The sequence below is a fragment of the Arvicanthis niloticus genome, chromosome 24 (genome assembly GCF_011762505.2).
Source record: "Arvicanthis niloticus isolate mArvNil1 chromosome 24, mArvNil1.pat.X, whole genome shotgun sequence".
NCBI lineage: Eukaryota > Metazoa > Chordata > Mammalia > Rodentia > Muridae > Arvicanthis > Arvicanthis niloticus.
Genome location: NC_133432.1, coordinates 780162 through 799618, shown reverse-complemented (window position 1 = coordinate 799618; position 19457 = coordinate 780162). Strand labels below are relative to the sequence as shown.

General features: G+C 40.6%; 1 protein-coding gene across 2 annotated transcripts; it reads right to left on the bottom strand.

Moving 5' to 3' along the window:
- Nucleotides 1–367: 367 nt before the first annotated feature.
- On the bottom strand, nucleotides 368–19382 carry LOC143437528 (uncharacterized). 2 transcript variants are annotated; one of them, XM_076922313.1, is made up of 5 exons: nucleotides 19077–19382; nucleotides 18191–18355; nucleotides 8343–8463; nucleotides 7783–7875; nucleotides 368–3117 (listed from the first exon to the last, which is right to left on the bottom strand). In XM_076922313.1, exons 2-5 carry the CDS (start codon nucleotides 18203–18205, stop codon nucleotides 1241–1243), a joined length of 2106 nt encoding a protein of 701 aa, XP_076778428.1. In that variant the 5' UTR covers nucleotides 18206–18355; nucleotides 19077–19382; the 3' UTR covers nucleotides 368–1240. The 2 variants fall into 2 exon arrangements, with proteins under 2 accessions (XP_076778428.1, XP_076778429.1); XM_076922314.1 differs by lacking the exon at nucleotides 8343–8463.
- Between the last annotated feature and the right edge of the window lie 75 nt (nucleotides 19383–19457).

The window sequence follows — 19457 nt, the reverse complement described above, 5'->3', positions numbered from 1 at the left end:
AGGCATATCTCTGTGAGTTCAAAGCCAGTCTGGTCTACATAGGGAGTTCCAGGCCAGATAAGGCTATACAGTGAAACCCTGTCTGGACAACAACATAAAGCTAATAGAGAAGATTTTTTTGACTATTCCTAACAGAAAAATGATAAATAAAGTAATACACATTGTGTCAATTACCCAGGTGTGATCATTACACATTATGTATGTGTATTGAAATAACATACTGTGCCTGCAAAATACATACAACTTCTAGATGGCAATTAAAAACCTTAAACAATATTTCACATATATTTTATATATATATATATATATATATATATATATATATATATATTTTACATATTTAACATATATAACAGTTTCTAGCTGTTTAAGGCAGGACAGTCCATCTGGTCCATTACTCCTCCACAGTAGAAAGCAGATACCTTCACAAACACAGTTGCTGGTTAAAACAGACAACTTTTTGCAGTAATTCATATATAATGAACACAACTCCCTCACAAAAATCACTTGAGTAGTGTAGCGCACAGCCTCGCCGATAAGGAGCACGCCACACTCAGGATTCTTCTGACAGCATTTATTGAATAGCTCTCATGATGGTGAGGTGGAGGGAAGGACGAAGGACGCCAAGCTCAGAAAGCCCGCTGCCTAAATAGAGCTTTGTGAGACGTGCAGATCCCTCATTGGCTCAAATCTTTCATCCAATTGTCATACTCGGTTTTCGCGCCATGCGCAGGCGCATTCTCAAGTAAAGCTTCCGTGAAGAACCAGGAAGCAGAAGCCTGCGCCATCTTTTAATGGCAAATTCGGCTCCTCACAGAGTAGGATCACACTAACTACACTTTTTGAATCATCGGTTAGAACTCTTACTCAGAGTATCCTTTGTTAGCATTCTTTAGTGGTCAGTGAGTTGTCTCTTTCAGATGACTTCTCCGGCTCACTTGCCGTAATAGCTTTTCTCCTGTTTAATACTTGAAACTTCTGCCGAGAGGCTCTAGCACTATCGCTGGAAGTACTGACGCCATTGTTACCATGACAACTTATCTCAGGTGCACTAAGCTGTGTCTTCTGGGAAAACTGCTTTTATTTCGTCCATCTCTACAAACAGCCTCTTTTCTGCATTCTGGTTCCCAACTCCTACAGCTTTTTCAGCAGTCATGGTCTTGATAGGCCCTTCTGCATATTCTCAAGAGGAGTTAGGGGGACATCTGAACCTGACAGCACCTATCCAAGCTCCCTGCATTTATATGGCCTTTATTATATGATCTTTTTGATGTTTGATAAGGTGTGACTTGTTGTTGAAGATACTGCCACACTGACTGCACCTATAGCACTTATCTCTTGTATGAATTGGCTCATGCCTCATTAGATGTGATTTCCTCGTGAAAGATTTCCCACACTGACAACAAGTATAAGGCCTCTCTCCCGTATGGATCTTCTGATGGATCATCAGCTGTGTCTTCTCAAAAAAAGCTTTTTCACAACCACTGCATTTATAGGTCTTCTCTCCTGTATGATGTCTCTGATGTTTAATGAGTTGCACCTTTTGAACAAATGCTTTCCCACACTCACTGCATTCAAAGGGTTTCTCCCCCATGTGAATCCTCTGATGCCGAAGGAGCTGTGGCTTCCATGCAAAGGCTTTCCCACAGTCACTGCATTCAAAGGGTTTTTCCCCAGTGTGGGTTCTCTTGTGGTGAAGGAGGCTTGACTTCTCAGTGAAGGCTTTCCCACACTCACCGCATTTGTAGGGTTTCTCACCCGTATGTGTTCTCTGGTGCGATACTACGCTTGACCTCTGGGAAAAGGCCCTTCCACACTCATTGCATTTGTAAGGTTTCTCCCCAGTGTGAGTTCTCTGATGTGTCAGGAGCGATGACCTTCCAGGGAATGTTTTTCCACATTCAGCACACCTATGTGGTTTCTCTACTAAGTGACTTTTTTGATGTGTCAAAAGCTGTGACTTTTCAGGGAATGTTTTTCCATACTCAGCAAACCTATGTGGTTTCTCTACTAAGTGACTTTTTTGATGTGTCAGGAGCTGTGACTTCTTGAAAAAGGCTTCTCCACAGTCATAACACTGACAGTTCTTCTCTCCTGTATGGGTCATGAGATGTTTAGCAAGTTGGGGCTTTCTGATGAAGGTCTCACCACATTCCCTGCTTCTGTGTGGTTTCTCTCCTGTGTGAATTCTTTGATGCCTAATGAGAAGTGAGTTCCTCCTGAAGGCTTTTTTACATTCACTACATACATAAGGTTTCTTCTCTCTATGTGACCTCCGATGAGTAATAAGTTGTGAATTCCAAATGAAAGTTTTCCTACACTCACTACATTTATAGGGTTTTTCTCCTGTATGTGTTCTTTGATGAATGATAAATTTCAATTTCTGAGAGAAAGCTTTCCCACAGTCACTACAACGATAAGGCTTATTTACTGTGTGAATGATCTCCTGCCTGTTTTGCTGTGGTTTCCCACTGTAGGCTTTTCCACGTGTACAGGGCTTCTGTCCAGTATGAGTTCTCTGTTGCTGAATGACCAGGGACTTCCCACTGAAATCCTTCTGATGTTCATCACAACCATCTGGTTCTTCTACTGAGTGAGTCTTTTGGTGAACAGCAAGCAAGGACTTTTGTGCAAAAGTTTTTCCACATCCAGTGCACTGACAGGGCTTCTCTCCTGTATGATTTCTCTGATGTACAATAAGCTGTGATTTCTTGTTAAAGATTCTACCACATTCCATACATAAAAAGATTCCTGGATGTGTCATTTGATTTTTAACGAGCTGTGACTCATTACTGCTTGCTTTTCTATACTTATTACAATCATGGGATTTTCTTTTACTGTAGGGTCTGTCAAATTTTAGATAAAATAATAATTTTTTACTGACTTTACTTTTTTTTCTTCCACAGTTACTTTTTAGAATAAAAAAATTTAAAGGATTTTTAAGACTCTTTTCACATGTACCACATATATGGAATCTCATTTCTAAATAAACAGAGTTCGTTCTTGGCTGACATATTTCCTCTAAAACATTATCTCCATTGCCTCTCTCCATTCTTTTAATAAGCTTGTCTTGTTTATCTTGAGGCCATAGTTCAGAATAACTGTCTAGCCAGATTTCTAGAAAGAAAAAAGAAATGTACCACACTACATAAATCCTTCAATGATTGCAGTTACAAATAAAACTTCTAAAATAAAGCCTACTATCCTGGGAAGAAGGTAAGCCCTCAAATAATATATACTAATTAGAACTAATTGATTTTCTGTTTGTTTGTTTTGTAAACAGTTTTACTACGTAGCTCACACAGACCTCAAATTAAAAATTCCTCCTGACTTAAATCTCATAAATACTAGAACTCCAGGCATTTGTCTTGGATAATGAAACATGAAAATTAAATTTCGAATTACAAATGTTATAAATATGCAGTAACCTGTGATTTTTGAATATACGTCCAGAACTCAGTTGCAAAAGATTATAGAAGGCAGGTAATTACTCAAACAAAATATACTAGAAACTGAGAATAAACAAATATAAACATAACACACTCTGCTTTTGAATGATAGAAAGAGAAATTGGCTGAGATGCAGAGCAAGTACAGGCTACCAACTTTATATCTGAAAGATGAGAAGCACTATTTTTCCACATGATAATTACATTATGAAAACCCACAGTAGCTGGTAATGGTGACCCACATATTTTAAAAAAGGTTTTTTAACAAAGAGTTTATCTATGTAGACCTGGCTGTCCTGGAACTCCTCTGTAGCCCAGGCTGTCCTCAAACTCAGAGATCCACCTGCCTCTACCTCCCAAGTGCTGGGATCAAAGGCATACACCACTACTGCCTGAAGTTGGCACATGTTTTTAGTTCTAGTACTTGGAAGGCAGAGGCAGGTAGATCTCTGTGAGTTTGAAACCAGTCTGGTCTACATAGCAAGTTTCAGGCTACACAGTGGGATCCTGTCTCAATCAATCAATCAATCAATCAATCAATCAATCAATGAATAAATGAAGGAAGGAAACAATCTCAGGGCCAGCAAGATGACTTAGTGAGTAAAGGTGTCTGCTGTTAAGCATGATGGCCTAAGTTTATTTCCCAGAACCCACACAGTGAAGGAAGCGAGCACACACACAAAATAAAAATGAAAAAAAAAAAAAGCTTTTAAATAATCTCCCTTAAGATCATCAACTAGAGAGGTGGCTCAGTGGTTAAGATAACTGACTGCTCTTCCAGAGGACCTGAGTTCAATTCCCAACAATCACATGGTGGCTCACAACCATCTGTAATGGGATCTAAGGCCCTCTTCTGGTGTGCCTGAAGACAGCTGTAGTGTATTTATATAACTAAAGTAAACAAATCTTTTGTTAAAAAATAAAATCAACTGAATCACTGGCATCAGTAACTTGACCATCACTAAAACAAATTTTTGCCTTTAAAATATTTCTATGACACTTTTTATTTGTATGTGTGTGTGCACATACCCAAGCACACATGCATGTTTGAAAATTAAAGGGCAACTTGAAGAGTCAGTTCTTTCCGTCTGCCATGTGGGGTTCAGGAATCACACTAAGCATGTCATGGTTGGTTGAAAGTGCCTTTATTGACTGAGCCATCTCAACATCTGCTCTGTAGGTCAGGCTGAGCTTAGACTGTGATGCTCCTTCTGTCTCAGCCTCTCAAGTTTACCGTTATCAAAGTTTTATATTTATCCCTTTTTAATTGGGCCAATAAGTGAACCTATAAACAAATACATACATATAACCTATATAAGTGATGCTAATAATAGAAGTTATTGCAAACCACAAGAATGCTTTATATAACTTTAGAATGGGCAGATCAATGTTATTCCTGATTACTTAACAAACTTGAGACTAGCCTGGAAGACCCTATTCAAAGGAAAAAATAATATTTGTATTACATTAGGATAGCATTTTTCCTTTTAAGTGCAATTACTTCTGAATTCCACATGACTGCTTCTTAAACTTGTTTGCTGGGTTGATTTTTCTGTAATTATGCTTGTTTTCTGGTAATGGGAATTGAACCAAAGGTCTTGTGCAGGTTAGGCAAATCCATCTAGTCCTATCTGTTTCTCTTTTTGAGACAAGGACTCTGTACGAATTCTGGACTCAAACGCATGATAAAGTCTAGACTGGCTTCCAACTTACTCTTCTTCTGTCTCTATGTCACAGGTGCTAAGATTAGAAGCATGTGCCTCCTCGGTGGCTTGGTGGCTTTGCTGAATATTTTGAGGATTTTATTGAGAGAGAGAGAGAGAGAGAGAGAGAGAGAGAGAGAGAGAGAGAGAGAGAGTTTTGAGACAGTGTCTCTGTATGTAGACCTGGTTGTCTTGGAACTCTCTCTGTAGATTAGGCTGGCCTCAAGCGTACAGAGATCCACCTATTTCTACCTCCTAAGAGCTGGAATAAAAGACATGAAAGTGACATTGTGGATCACTGTCCTCTGAGTATAACAGCAATATCACCTTCAATGACCCAGTTGAGCTCCTTAACATAGGGCCTGATGATATTCCATCACAGAAGATAGTCATGTTGGTTAGGTTTGGGAAACTTAATACATGCTAGAGTCATCTGAGAAGAGGAAATCTCAATTGAGAAAAATGTCCCAATATATTTGCCTGTAGGCAAGGTTGTGGGGCGTTTTCTTGATTGATGATTGATGTGGCCCACTGTGGGCGGTGCCATCCTTGGGTAGGTGGTCCTGGAGTGTCTAAGAAAAGAAACTGAGCAAACCAGGAGGAACAGGTCAATAAGTAGCGCTCCTCCATCCTTTCTACTTTAGTTCCGTGATGGAAGACTTGCCAGGATTCCCAATAAAAGGCTATTACTCTTTTTCTGAGTGAGAAGGTTTTTGATGGGGGATAAAGGTACTATCCAATTATCCAATATTAGAATTTGAGAGAGGGAACAACCAGTGCTGCTGATATGAAGGAGAACAAAATAAAGACTTGATGGTTAACGCATAGATACAAAGGAAAATAAAGTCTATAGATTTGTTCATTAGGGTTTTGTTTTTGCTATTGTTTGGTTTGCTTTTTTGAGATGGAGTTTCTTGTGTGCCCCTGGCTGTCCTGAAATTCACTTTGTAGACCAGCCTGGCCTTGAACTCACAAAGATCTGCCTGTCTCTGCCTCCCAAGTGCTGGGATTAAAACCATGCACCACCACCCAGCTTAAATCTGGTGATTAAAAACAAGGATCATAAGCTAAAATCGGAGTCTACTTGCAGAACTTACAGCAAGTCATTTTATGAACTATGAGAGAAAGACATAGTAATTTTGTGTTTTTGTGAGTTTTTTTGAGACAATATCTCATTTATCAGACTCATTTATCATTTATCAAACTCACTGATAGCTTTGAGGATAGCCTTGAACTCCTTATCCTCCTGCCTCTACTTCCTAAGTGGTGGGAATAAAGGCATGCACTACTATGCCCAGACTCAAAGACTGAACTTTTAAAATAAAAAAATAAAGGGCTGGAGATATGACTCAGTGGTTAAAAGCCCTTGTTGCTCTTGCAAAAGATCCAGCTTTGGTTTTCAGTACTCATATGGTGGTTCACAATCATTCATAACTTCAGTTCCAAGGGATATGATCCTTCTTCTGATCTCCTTGAGCACCAGGCACACATGGTACATATACACACATTCAGGCAAAATATTCGCACATACAAATTAAGTAAGTCTAAAAAAATCCAAATAAGATTATAGAATATGTTTATCTAATCCCAACTACTCAGGAGCCTTGCAAATTCAAATCCCATCTGGGAAACTTAGTGAGACCCCGTCTTTAAAAAAAAAAAAAGCTAAAAGTCAGGCATGGTGGTACACGTTTTTAATCTCAGTACTTAGGAGGCAGAGTCGGGAGAATCACTGTGAGTTCAAAGCCAGCCTGGTCAACAAATCGAATTCCAAAACAGCCAGGGCTACACAGTAAAACTCTGTCTCAAAAACAAACCAGAAAGGAGTTGGGTTGTAATTCAGTAGTAGATTACTTGCTTGGCATATGTAGAATACAGGCATCAATCCCTAGGACTGCAAACCCTGTGTGTAAACAAACTATTTAATCTAAATTAATAAATCATAATAAATAATAATAAAACAATTTATCTATTTAAAGGTTTTGGAATAGAATTGTGTCAAAAAAAAAAATACCCAGAAAACCTTTGAACTGGGCATAATAGCTTACACCTATAATCCCAGCACTCTAAAGGCTGGATGGAAAAAGTACTATGTATACCAGGCTAGTCTGAGCTGCCCAGTGAGCTTCAAGCCACCCAGGGCTGTAGACTGAGAATCTATATAAGAAAGCTGAAAATTATTTAAGTCAGTTTGACTAAATCACGCCATTGCTGCTATTGTGAGGGGCACATGTATATTTCTGCGCTTTGTTTCTGTCACACAGTGGCATACAGAATCCTTAATTCTATCTACTTCTATAAAATAATAGTCCTACTCCCAGTCTAGTTTATAATTCTGACTTCAGCACAGCATCTAGTAAGCTTTAAAAACTCTAACAGATTCAGTTTTAATCATGATTTCTAGGCATTTATAGCCCTTTTTTCTCCCCTGATCCTTCTGCTACATCTCATAATACTCTGAGATATTTAATTACAAAGATATTTTTCTGCCCTGGGACCTTTGCCACCACAGTTGTCTCAAGATTTAGGAACTTAAAATACAATTTATGAACAATGCTTCAAATGTACTTACCTGATCCTGAAAGTTTTAAGACTTAGTTTTCACTCTTCCTAATGTTTGTGAGTTCTTACCTAAAAAGTTTTGACTTAGGATTTCTTCATCCATAATCCATGACTCTTGCTGGTCTAGCTTGAAAGCTACATCAGGTTTGATGGTTTGATTACCTACAGATTAGAAGCAGAGAATTTGAACCCATTTGCTTTAGTCGAGAGACTCAAACATAAAGAAATTTTATTATAAAGACCAGGAAATATAGGGCTGCAGAGAAGGTTCAGCGGTTAAGAGAGCATTTGTCAGGGTTCGGGTCCCAGCATGGTGGTTCATAATCATTTGTAACTCTAGTTCCATGGATCCAACCCACCTCTTCTGACCTCTGTGGGCACCAGACATGTATGTGATGCAAACACATACAAGCAAAACACACATGTACACAAAATAAATAAATCTAAAAACACCATTAAAGACCATAAAATAAAGCAAGTGACTGAAAAAAATCATTAGATATATATATATAGAGAGAGAAATGGTATAGAAATGAGGAAATTGGAAATTTGAAACTAATATCTAAATCGGTAAACACATCAAAGGAATGCTTACTGGCCACACACTAAATTACAGCAGAAACTCTCACCCAAGAAGACAAGGCTGCTGCAGTTCTCCAACATCACGTGTCGGTATAAACTCTTTTGAGTGGGGCTGAGCAGCTGCCATTCATCCCAGGAGAAGTCTACAGCCACATCCTCAAATGATATCTGAAAAGCACAATCTCTGATGTGAACTGACTCTCGTGGGGCCTTGCAGGACACAGGCTTGTGTCTCTGTGGCAGACAACCTCAGTGGTCTCTGACTCCTGGAACTGGCGTTAGGCTTTTCAGTGTGGGCTGACCTCACTGACCACAGGACAAGAGTGGAAGAGACAGGATGCTCTGTCATGTATCAGATTCTCAGAGAATGGAGTGGTGGCGCACGCCTTTAATCCCAGCACTTGGGAGGCAGAGGCAGGTGGATTTCTGAGTTTGAGGCCAGCCTGGTCTACAGTGTGAGTTCCAGGACAGCCAAGGCTATACAGAGAAACCCTGTCTCGAAAAACCAAAAAAAGAAGGAGGAGGAGGAGGAAGAAGAGGAGGAGGAAGAAGAGGAAGAGGAGGAAGAGGATGAAGAGGAGGAGAAGAAAAAGAAAAGAGTTCTTTCTCTTCCCTAGGAAAGTCTGGCAGTAACATTGTAAGGTAACCTAGCACAGAGCCGTATACAGCAAGAAACCAAGGCTCAAACGTTCCTATGAGGATATAAGAACCAGATCTTCTCCTTAGTTCATCTTGAGATGGCCTCAATCTTTTTGAACATCTGATGTGATGTGTTATTCAAGACTCTGTTCAAGAATCAAAGATATAAGCATCAAATAAACCACAGAAACTGTAAGGTAAATGTTTTTTAAAAAAATGTTTTTCTCAGCCACTGAGCACTGGGACAATTAATCACTCAGAGATGAATAAATACTATGATATACTAATACTACATTATACTTTGAAGATGAAATAAAATGTTATTCAAATTTGTATAATTGTAGGCTGGGTATGGTTGATTCACATCTGTAATCCAAGGTACTAGGGAGACTGGGGTGGGGAGCCAGCCTTAGCTACATAGCAAGACTTCCCTGGCTAGGAGTGGTGGTCTACACATCAAGTTCTAGGCCAGCCAAGGGTACTCAATATCTTAGTTAGGGTTCCCATTGCTGTGAAGAGACACCATAACCAAGGCAAGAGGAGACACTATTTAATTGGGACTGGCTTACAGTTTCAGAGGTTCAGTCCATTGTCATGATAGCAGGAAACACAACAATGTCCAGATAGACATGGTGCTGGAGAAGGAGCTGAGAGTTCTACATCTTTATCCAAAGGCAGCCTGTATCTTTTGCACTGGGTAGAGCCTGAGCATAGGAGTCCTCAAAGCCTACCTACACAGGGACACACTTCCTCCTCCAACAACACCACACCTCCTCCAATAAGGCCACATCTCCTAATAGTGCCACTCTCTATAGCCAAGTATTCAAACACATGAGTCTATGGGGGCCAAGCCTATTCACACAGTGAGACATGTAGAGCATGCCTTGTGTATTGTATGGCTGCATCACCTGTCAATTAAAAAGCCTATGGTCTATGGCTTAGGCAGGAAATAGAGTTGGGATATCTGGGAGAGAGAAAGGCTTCTGAGAGAGAGCCAGGTATAGGGAGATTCAGAGGGAAGGTGTGAGGAAACAGACTGATGCATGGTACCTGAGCATAGGTAACCAGCCACGTGGCAGAATGTAGGTTAAAATAACTGAGTTATCTAAGGCTTTGTTGTAGATTTGGTCTAATGTTTGCATTATGTTATTTGGGTTCCCAAGATTTCATGAGACTCCATATGTAAGACACTGAGGGTCCCTGCCCCTGGTTGGTTCTGACTGGTAAATAAAGTTGCCAGAGGCAAGGAGACAGAGATGAGACTTTAGGATTCACAGGCAAGGGGATCAAGAGCAAAAGGAGAACCACCGTGCTGGGAAAGCAAAAAGCTCAGGCCTGAGAAGTTCAGGAAGAGAGAATGCCAAACATCTAAGAGCCAGCAAAGAGCAGCCCCAGGGGGCTCCCCCGATTGGGTCCTGGGTGGCCAGGATGGAAAATAGGTTTTAATAAGTAATAACTCAGGAATATGGGAGGGGAGAGTGTATTAGCCATGTGGATGTTTGGGAGTGGTCCAGCCAATGGGCTCTCTCTCTCTCTCTCTCTCTCTCTCTCTCTCTCTCTCTCTCTCTCTCTCTCTCTCTGTGTCTGTGTGTCTGTGTGTCTGTGTGTGTGTGGTGTGTTTCATTCAGGACCTCAGAACATTGAGGAACTTGCTCTGCTGCTGCCAGGGTGACCGAGCAACTTTATGCCTACTGCAACAGTTTTGATCTGATTAGAGGAGAGCCTCGCTATATGGCCGAGGTATTTATAAGTATACTTTGAATCTGAGTTTTATTTCTGGGAGCATGGGGCTGGGAGGAAGAACCAGCCATAACTTCTACAAAATGGTGCTCAACTTACCACAATTAGTACCCAAGCTTATACCCTAAAAAGGCCCATGTAAAAAGTGGGGAATAGTTAGGCTAGCCAGAAAAAGCGGTCTGGTCTCTAAAAAAATAAAAAAAATTAAAAAAAGAATGAAAAGATCAAAGCAAAAGCTTTCCAGAACAGCACAAGACTAGCAGCTGGAAAGGAGGTTTCCTAGCCAAGGAGCAGGGCCCTACAGAGAGATCGTACAGAAGACTGCTTTTAAGGAAGCCCCCACTGAATTTAAAAACAGAACGCAGAACTTGGGGCTTTCCCTAAAGGCAGAGCACAGTGGTAGCCGCTGAGGGGGAGGAACCAGTTCCAGGTCACACACAGACTGAATGTAGCCAGTGCAAGGGTGGATGACAAAACCTGTGGAGACTTCCTGGACACCACAGCTTCGGGATAAGCCACTTCAGGTTCTCCCAAACTTGGCATGCAGGTCAGCCCAGTCTGGTCCTGTGGGAATTAACACCCTGTGCTCATGGCATGCAGAAATGCGGCTCTAAGTTGGCTGCTTCAGCCAGAATCTGGAGGAAGGCAGAAATGCCTCTCCTTGTAAACAAAGGGACAGGGTTGTGGACAGGAGCAGCACAATGTCTGAGCTAAAACACAGCAGACGCTGGAGACAGAGACAGGCAGGTGTATACAATGAAATCAGGAGAAGACCCTCTACTGATAGATACAGCCACTTGCAAACAACAGTCTAAAATTCAAAACGACATTCTTTTCCTTAAAGGTACTATACAGGTTCTTGCTTAATAATAAATAGGAGGGGCCTGAGTAATTAAAAAATACACAGCAATCTTAAAGTTATATAAAGAGAAAGGGAATACGGGCATATTTATTCATATAAGGTTATGTTTTTTCTTCCTTCCTTCCTTTCTTCCTTCCTTTTTTTTTTTTTTTTTGTTTTGTGTTTTGTTTTGTTTTGTTTTTCGAGACAGGGTTTCTCTGTGTAGCCCTGGCTGTCCTGGAACTCATTCTGTAGACCAGGCTGGCCTCAAACCCAGAAATCCGCCTGCCTCTGCCTCCCAAGTGCTGGGATTAAAGGCGTGCACCACCACTGCCCGGCTTGTTTATAATTTCAAATAGACAGATAATGCTTTTCTGTTGCCCTAGGAAAGATTGATTTTGCTGATCAATGTGGGGACCCAGAGTTGGGGTTGGGCAGAGTCGTTTTGCTTTTATCAATAGAAAAAGAAAAGCTATGCTCATGAGAGTTAACAGGGGGTAGAGTTTCACACTAATCTGAGCAGCCAGTTGCTCTCCTTGGAATGTGGGGCTCCCATAGGAGAACTAATAGCAGCTCATGAGAGCTAACATAAAAAACCGTATCATACTGGTCTGAGCAACATGGGCTTCCATGGGAGAACTGGTTACAATTCACACTAGCACAAGATACATAAACAAACACAAGGAAAAACCTTTAAGCATATACAATGTTACTTGGGAATATGTTTATACAATAAATGGAAGAGAATCTGAATAAAATTGAATATAGAGGATATTAAATTAAGAGGAAAAAAGGGTATGCTAAATAAATTCACATAGATAATAATCGCCAAAGACAGGAGGAAGCAATAAGAATTGATATAAATGTTTTCAAGGGTACATAGATAATAAATAAATTAAGAAATCCAAGCCTTTGATCTCAATGCATGGGAGACAAAGGCATGGATAGAAAGGTTCCTTGTAAGTTCACAGCCAGCCTAATCTACAAAACAAGTCCAAGTCAGCTCAGGTTATACAGAGAAACCCTGTCTCAATAAATAATAATTGTTTCCGATTGTTTTAATTATTTTAAATTATCAAAATGAAGGAGGTTATAAGTTCAGTGGTTATGATGGTATTATACACTCTCTATGAGGGAGGACAAAATAAAACAGACCTAGGTAGGAAAGGATCAATCTATACTTTTAATGACTTCAGACTGCCAAAGGACATGTTATGTTGGAAGAGAAACGCTGTATTTATGTTAACAGGAAAGAAGAAAAGGCTTTGGACTCCTTCCAAAGTAGTAAGGATTAGATTTGGTAGAAGGAGACCCCCTGAAAATCTCAGCTTCAGACAGAAGAAAAATCAAAAGGACCAAATGCACTGGTAATATATATTGTTAAACCCTCTATTAAAACAACTCTGAAACTGTCTGGGACATATATATGTCTCTAGCCAGAACTTCAGCTTACATGGCCAATAGATCTTGTTGGCTATAGAATTCTCATGACTTATTATTACATACCATCTTTCATATGTTATGAATGTAGACTTATATTACAGTTTGATTATATGATCAAACTAACTTCTAAAGAAAGATTGTTGTCTTTCACCTGCTCAGAGAGCAGTACATCATCCTTAATAGATCTGTACACCTTGCATATCCCATACAAATGTCTTTATAGACTTATATATTGCTTATAAAGTTTGCAGAATGGAAGGCCAAAACAGTAGCCCTGGCAAAATCTGCCCTTGAGGATGTTGGAATGCCCGTTTCGAGAGACCCGTTTCCAGAACAGCTTCAGGAAAGGCTGCTGATCCTAGATGTCTTTGGTTGGTCCACCTGATCCAGTTAGGACTTCATTTAAGCCTACATTTTCTTAACATACAGAGTCTCAACAACAAATCCTAGAGCTAGCTTTCTTAAGACTAGCCATTTTTCTAATTTTCTTGATCTCCCAAACAGGAATTCTTACCCTAATTCAGCAGGAAGCAATTCTAAAAATCCCAGTCCCTTACACTGGGGTGGATAGTTTGGGTTATTTTTATAAATTATACATATGTGGTCATTTTAAGGGATGATTTACAAATAGTTATGGTCTTGGAAAGGAAGGAAATGCACTAAAGAGGTTAGATTCAGGATTTCTTTTCTTTCCTCTTTTCTCTTTCTTCCTTAGGTAAAAAGAAGGGGCTCGAGAAGAAAAAAGGATGGAGAATATTGAAATATTATAAGAAATTAGACAAATAGGGGTAGATTATTGAGCCTACTCTTAAACCAAAAAACATTTTATAGTCACAATCTTACATTGGGAGAGATCTTTATATTTCAATGCAGAAATGAGGTTATATTTTGCTACACTGGTGTTGGGGGCCGACTTTTAGCAGAAAGCGGCTATCAGCTTTGCAGCCATCTTGAGCCATATACCCTGACATGAGACTTGGATTACAATAGCCTACAACAGCTGAGCACACTCTGATAACATCTTGTTTTAGATACTCAGGACTTTCCTTGGGTGTGTGTGACTTAAGGTTGTGACTTAGAGATCAGATTTAGAGATAAGACCTAAGGGCATGATTAAAGGTGTAACTTAGAGGCGTGGCTTAGAAGTGAGACAAATAAAAGGTAGAGACAGAACAGATCATCATCAGACTGAGATCAGACGAATCAAACACATCAGACATTAAGTAGAGTCTGCTCTCACCCTCGCTCTTGCTGAACCCCGACCCGCAGACCGGAGCGGCAGCTTGGGCCGGGATACAGTGGCCGCCCAAACGTGGGTTGGCCCGGGCCTCAACATTTTGCCTGGGCTGTGACGTTTTTGGCCGCCCCAACGTGGGGCTAGTGTGGACCCCAACACACTGGTACAAAATTTTGTATATTGATACAGGTTCAAGGTTTTCACTGGTATAAATCTTTGTATATTGATACAAAATTTAAGATTAATTTGTTACAACATAATATTTGTATGTTTCCACTCTTGTCTAGGTATTGTGCCTATGCAACTCATTTAATAATACAAGGTTTGGTTTCAATAGCTGCTATTACAAACTTGAGATACTTAAGTAATGCAAGTTAATAGTCAATCAATTGAATGCATGGTCATATTAGATTGTAGTCTCAATTGTCCCAAAACTATACATCCTGTTGCTTGGTCAAATATACTATAAATAGATAGAAGATGGTCTTCAAAAACCTCAGAGATCCACAGGATATGGCATTTAAAACGACTTCATTATTAAAGGATGTAGTGGGTTGGCCTGATGCTGTATGTATTCTGGTGTTAATACTGCTTCCCCAGGAGGGGCTGCCCTCAGCAAGCAGTCCATCGCGTACTCAGGTGATCTCATGTGAACCTTCTCCCTATTTCCACTAGTCAAAAAAGACTAGAGCCTATGATTAGTCAGTAGAGGGAAGAGGTGGGACAGGAGGTTCGAAAGTGGGAGGAAGGCAGGAGGAGAGGAGGAGGAGGAATGGAGAAGAGAGGACAAAGGAAGAGAAGGAGAAGCCATGATGGACCAGAACCACATAGCCAGGAGAAACCACAAGTAGCAAGAGGTCTTATAGCTGTTAGATCTGCCCAATCTAGGCATATAGCTTATAATTATAATATCTGAATTATATGGTTTTTGTATGGGCTTAATAGGGTTGGGAATTCCAACAACACAAAGATCTTTTAACTATGAGACAAGTCTGCTCCTGATAATATCCCCATTCTACTTTAAAGAAGATGACAAGCAACAATAATTCCATATGGAGTTGCTTCAATTATGGCAAACTAGACACTGGCAAAGAAAATGCCCATGCTTCAACTACAGACATGCTGTCCTAAAAAGGAAAAATGGATACAGGGAAGTAGACTGACAATCTCTACCAAGACAGAGTAAGCAAGTCCTTCTTAAGTCCTGCTTCAGAAAAAGTGTGTCACATTCTGGGCCAAAAGGCTGAAGACAGTTGCTCTAACATTATAGAGACAATATTAGGGACTGTCCAGGCAATCAGCTGTCTGTGTCATTTCTGTAATTTTTGGAAGCTGCATCCCTGAGCTTCCTGCATACTCAGGTAATATAATATTCCTTCTCAGGTCTCTGATGGGGTTGAAGAGTAGATAGTCATAGTCTTACTGCAAGCTTAAGTTGTAAGATTTAAGAAGATGTTCTAGGTCTAAGACAATGTTATTAGGTTGAAAATGCAAATTAGGATAGAAATTGAGTTAAAGTACAAAACTTTGAACAAACTAAAATAGGATAGATAATAGAATATTCTCTAAATAGCACTTGCCAAATACTATGGACTAGACATTGTAAATGTATATTCGTATATTGTAGAGAGTATCTTGTGTACTGTATGGATGCATTACCTGTCAATTAAAAAGCCTATGGCTTATGGCTTATACAGGAAACAGAGGTGGGACATCTGAGAGAGAGAGAGAAAAGATTCTGGGAGAGAGCCAGGAGCGGGGAGATTTGCTGGGAAGGTGTGAGGAGACAGATTCAGATGGTACCTGAGCACTGGTAATCAGCCTTGTGGCAGAATGTAGGTTAAAATTATTGGGTTATCTAAGTTTTGATCTAATCAGAGTAGAGCCTAGCTATATGAGCCTGAGTTTTATTTCTGGGAGCATTGGGTTGGAAGGAAGAACCAGCCATAACTTCTACAGAGACCCATTTTTTTTATTCTTTTCTTGTTTTTTCCTCTTCTTCCTCTTCCTCCTCTTCCTCCTCCTCCTCTTCTTTCTCCTCTTCTTTTTCCTCCTCTTCCTCCTCCTCCTCCTCTTCCTCCTCTTCTTTTTTTTTTTTTTTTTCAAGACAGGGTTTCTCTGTGTAGCTTTGCCTGTCCTGGAACTCACTCTGTAGACCAAGGTGGTCTTGGAGTCAGCGATCAGTCTGCCTCTGCCTCTTGAGTGCTGAAATTAAAGGTATGAGCTTGGGCTGGAGAGATGGCTCAGTGGTTAAGAGCACTGACTGCTTTTCCAGAGGTCCTGAATTCAATTCCCAGCAACCACATGGTGGCTCACAACCATCTGCAATGGGATCTGATGCCCTCTTCTGGTGTGTCTGAAGAGAGTGACAGTTTACTCACGTACATAAAATAAATAAATAAGTCTTTAAAAAATAAAAATAAATAAACACATGAGCTCTCACACCCAGTCAACTAGGTAGATCTCATGTGAGTGTATGGGCTAAATTCTCAGGTATGTTTTGTAAACAAAACACCTATTATTTTTGTTTTCTCTCCTACACACTTTGAAATAGGATCTTACTATGTAACCCAGGTTAGCAGGAGCTCATAATGTAGCCCATGCTAGCTCAAACTCTTGATCCTCTTGACCTAGCCTTTCAAATATGCTCTCAAAACAGAATATCCCAGGGATTAAGGCTATATGAAGATACAAGGGTTATCATTTTACTAAAGATAATGGTAATGGTCTTTGGTCTAAAAAAAAAAAAAAAAAGACCCTCTCTGAAACAAAACAAAAACAGACAAATAAAATTCATATGAAACAAATGATCTAGATCACATTAAGAACTCCAGGGCAGGATCCCTGTCAGTGTAACTGCATATCTGTTCTTACACTGTACATTCCCATTCCCATCTGGGACTAAGTTCTGTGGATACTCTCATTTACTGACAATGTTCCAGCCTAAAGACCTTCAAATCACTCCAGCTTGCTGGTCACATTCTGGAGTCAGAAACTGGTACTCGGGGAAAGGTGTTCAAATAGGACTTGGAAGCTGTCTGGCTCTCCAATGGGTTGAGCAATCTTTTCTTGGTAAGGCAACTGCTAAGACTCATTCAAGTCATGAGATTCAGGAACCCTTGGTCTTCTTGCTTTCTGAATGCAGGGACTATATGAATCAACCATGCCCACTTCAGGGTCATGGTTGCCTTCTCAAGGTCACGGTTTCATACCTTCATGCATTCCTAGCATAGACGGTCTCTTTGAGGTTTTGGGGTGCTTCTATCCAGACCTCCTGAGGACACTTGTCTTCATTCTGACTCCCACTCCCGACCCTGTACTTCTCCATTCCCCCCTTTCTTCAGTCCCCACTCCATACTCCAGGTCTACAGAGTATGTATTCAGAGACATTGTATTCAGAGCTCCTTCAGCAGTAAGTAGTGAGATATCCCCTCATTTGTGCTAATGGTTAGATCAATTTCAAGGGAAGTTGGGAGGTATTTCTTGGGTTTTAGGTTCTTCTTTATCTCGTTGTAGAAGTGATACAAGACCAAAGCATTATTCTTTGTAGTTTGCTGCTTTAACTTTAACTAACCACTTGGAACCTAAAGCTTAGCCTCATCAGTCCATCTCTTTATTAGTATTAGGTGAAGGGCTATAATGACCACCCTGCTACATGACTTAGTTCTCTTTCCTAAAACCATAATCTAAACTAATGTGTATTTAAGACTCCTGTCTTAGTTTCTCTAAATTCATGTTCTAACCTTATATCAAGGAATTCTGTACAAACCAATCTTGGGAAATATAATAATTTCAGGGTTGCTACTGAGGAACTTGTTCCCTAGACCATCCATTTAAATAGCTATTAAAAAGTTTTAATATTTTCTCTTATTATAATTCAAATCTAATCAGCCTAAACCGAAGACCTTTTTTGTTGTTGCAGATTCATGTAACCTCATCAACTTTAAGTAAAGTGGGGAAAAAAACATGCCGTAGGATATAAACAAATAACTCACCTTTGATTCTGTCATCTTCTGCTATACTTAAGAAACTCAATGTGTCATGACTTGTTTCTGTCCTGATTCCAGAGAGAAATGTTTGGAACCTAAGATCACATTCTCACTCTTGAGTCAACCTTTTGTTTGTCTCATAGGAACTGTTTTATTCCTGAGAGATGTGGCCTGTGGAGAAACAAGATACATTATGTTAGTAAAAATCATTAGGATGGAGGCGCGAATCTTGGTTTTCTCTTAATGGGAACTCAGATAATTTAAAGTCTCAGGCTACATGTCACAAATACTTAGTATGAAAGAAATTGGAATCCCTGAAATGAAAGAAAATGGTATCCCTGGCAGTCCTGGAACTCACTCTGTAGACCGGGATGGCCACAAACCAGACCTAAGCACTACTGTACTCAGATGATAATTCTTTACAGTGAGCCTCTCCTAGAATCCAAAAGGTGAAAGGCTTCGTAATTTCTGCTGTTTCTCAGGAAGACAGGGTCCTTATGGCACCCAAATGACTGACCATTACTGTCTTCACCAACAAAAAGGGTACGCATATATGCCGCCCAGGACTCGCTGGTTTACAAACCTACAAAGCAACCCCTTCACGCCCTTCAAGGACTTGTCTGGGGAATCCCACTAGTCCTTCGTTTACCTAGTATAGACACCTATTCTCTCAGGCCAGAATGTTCTGATGTTCAGATGCTCCTCTATCTAATCCGTGTGAGTCACTCTCCCCGACAGGGTGCAGCATCAGTGAAGACACCTCATCTTCCCCCATCCCCATCCCGCACTCCCTCCCCCAACCCTCACTCCCACCTTCAGCAACCTCTCCTCTCCCCAACCTCCTACCAGGCGTTTGGCTGCTATCTCTCAGAATGCCCGGGCCGCCCCTCACCTTAATCTTCCCCAAAACCAAGACCCCCAAATGCTTTTCTGCACATGCGCAATGATCCTCTCCAAAGGCTCCGCGCGGGTTCTAATCAGAGCCTAAACTCTCTTTGAGTTTGCCAAAGACCAGAATGGACACAGACTTAACTCCCGCAGGACCACGTCAACTGTCACTCGCTTCACTACCGCTTACTGCAGACCCGACAGGAGCAGAGTCGTTGTGGCCCAGTAGAGGAAGTGTCCATGTAGAACTACATTTCCCAGAGATCCTTTGGCGCAAGTGTGCCTGGGACTGAAGGGTGGGCTTCACTTCCACATCTCCCCGCTCCCCCCCCCCCCCCGCCCCCAACACAGCCTTCTTGTTTCCTTAAGATGCCATCAGCAATGG

Excerpts from the sequence above, each read along its gene's own strand:
- LOC143437528 (XM_076922313.1), bottom strand. Across the intron at positions 7,876-8,342 it reads CAGCAGCCTTGTCTTCTTGG|GTAATCAAACCATCAAACCT; the intron begins GTGAGAGTTTCT and ends TCTAATCTGTAG. Across the intron at positions 3,118-7,782 it reads CCTAAGTCAAAACTTTTTAG|AAATCTGGCTAGACAGTTAT; the intron begins GTAAGAACTCAC and ends TTTTCTTTCTAG.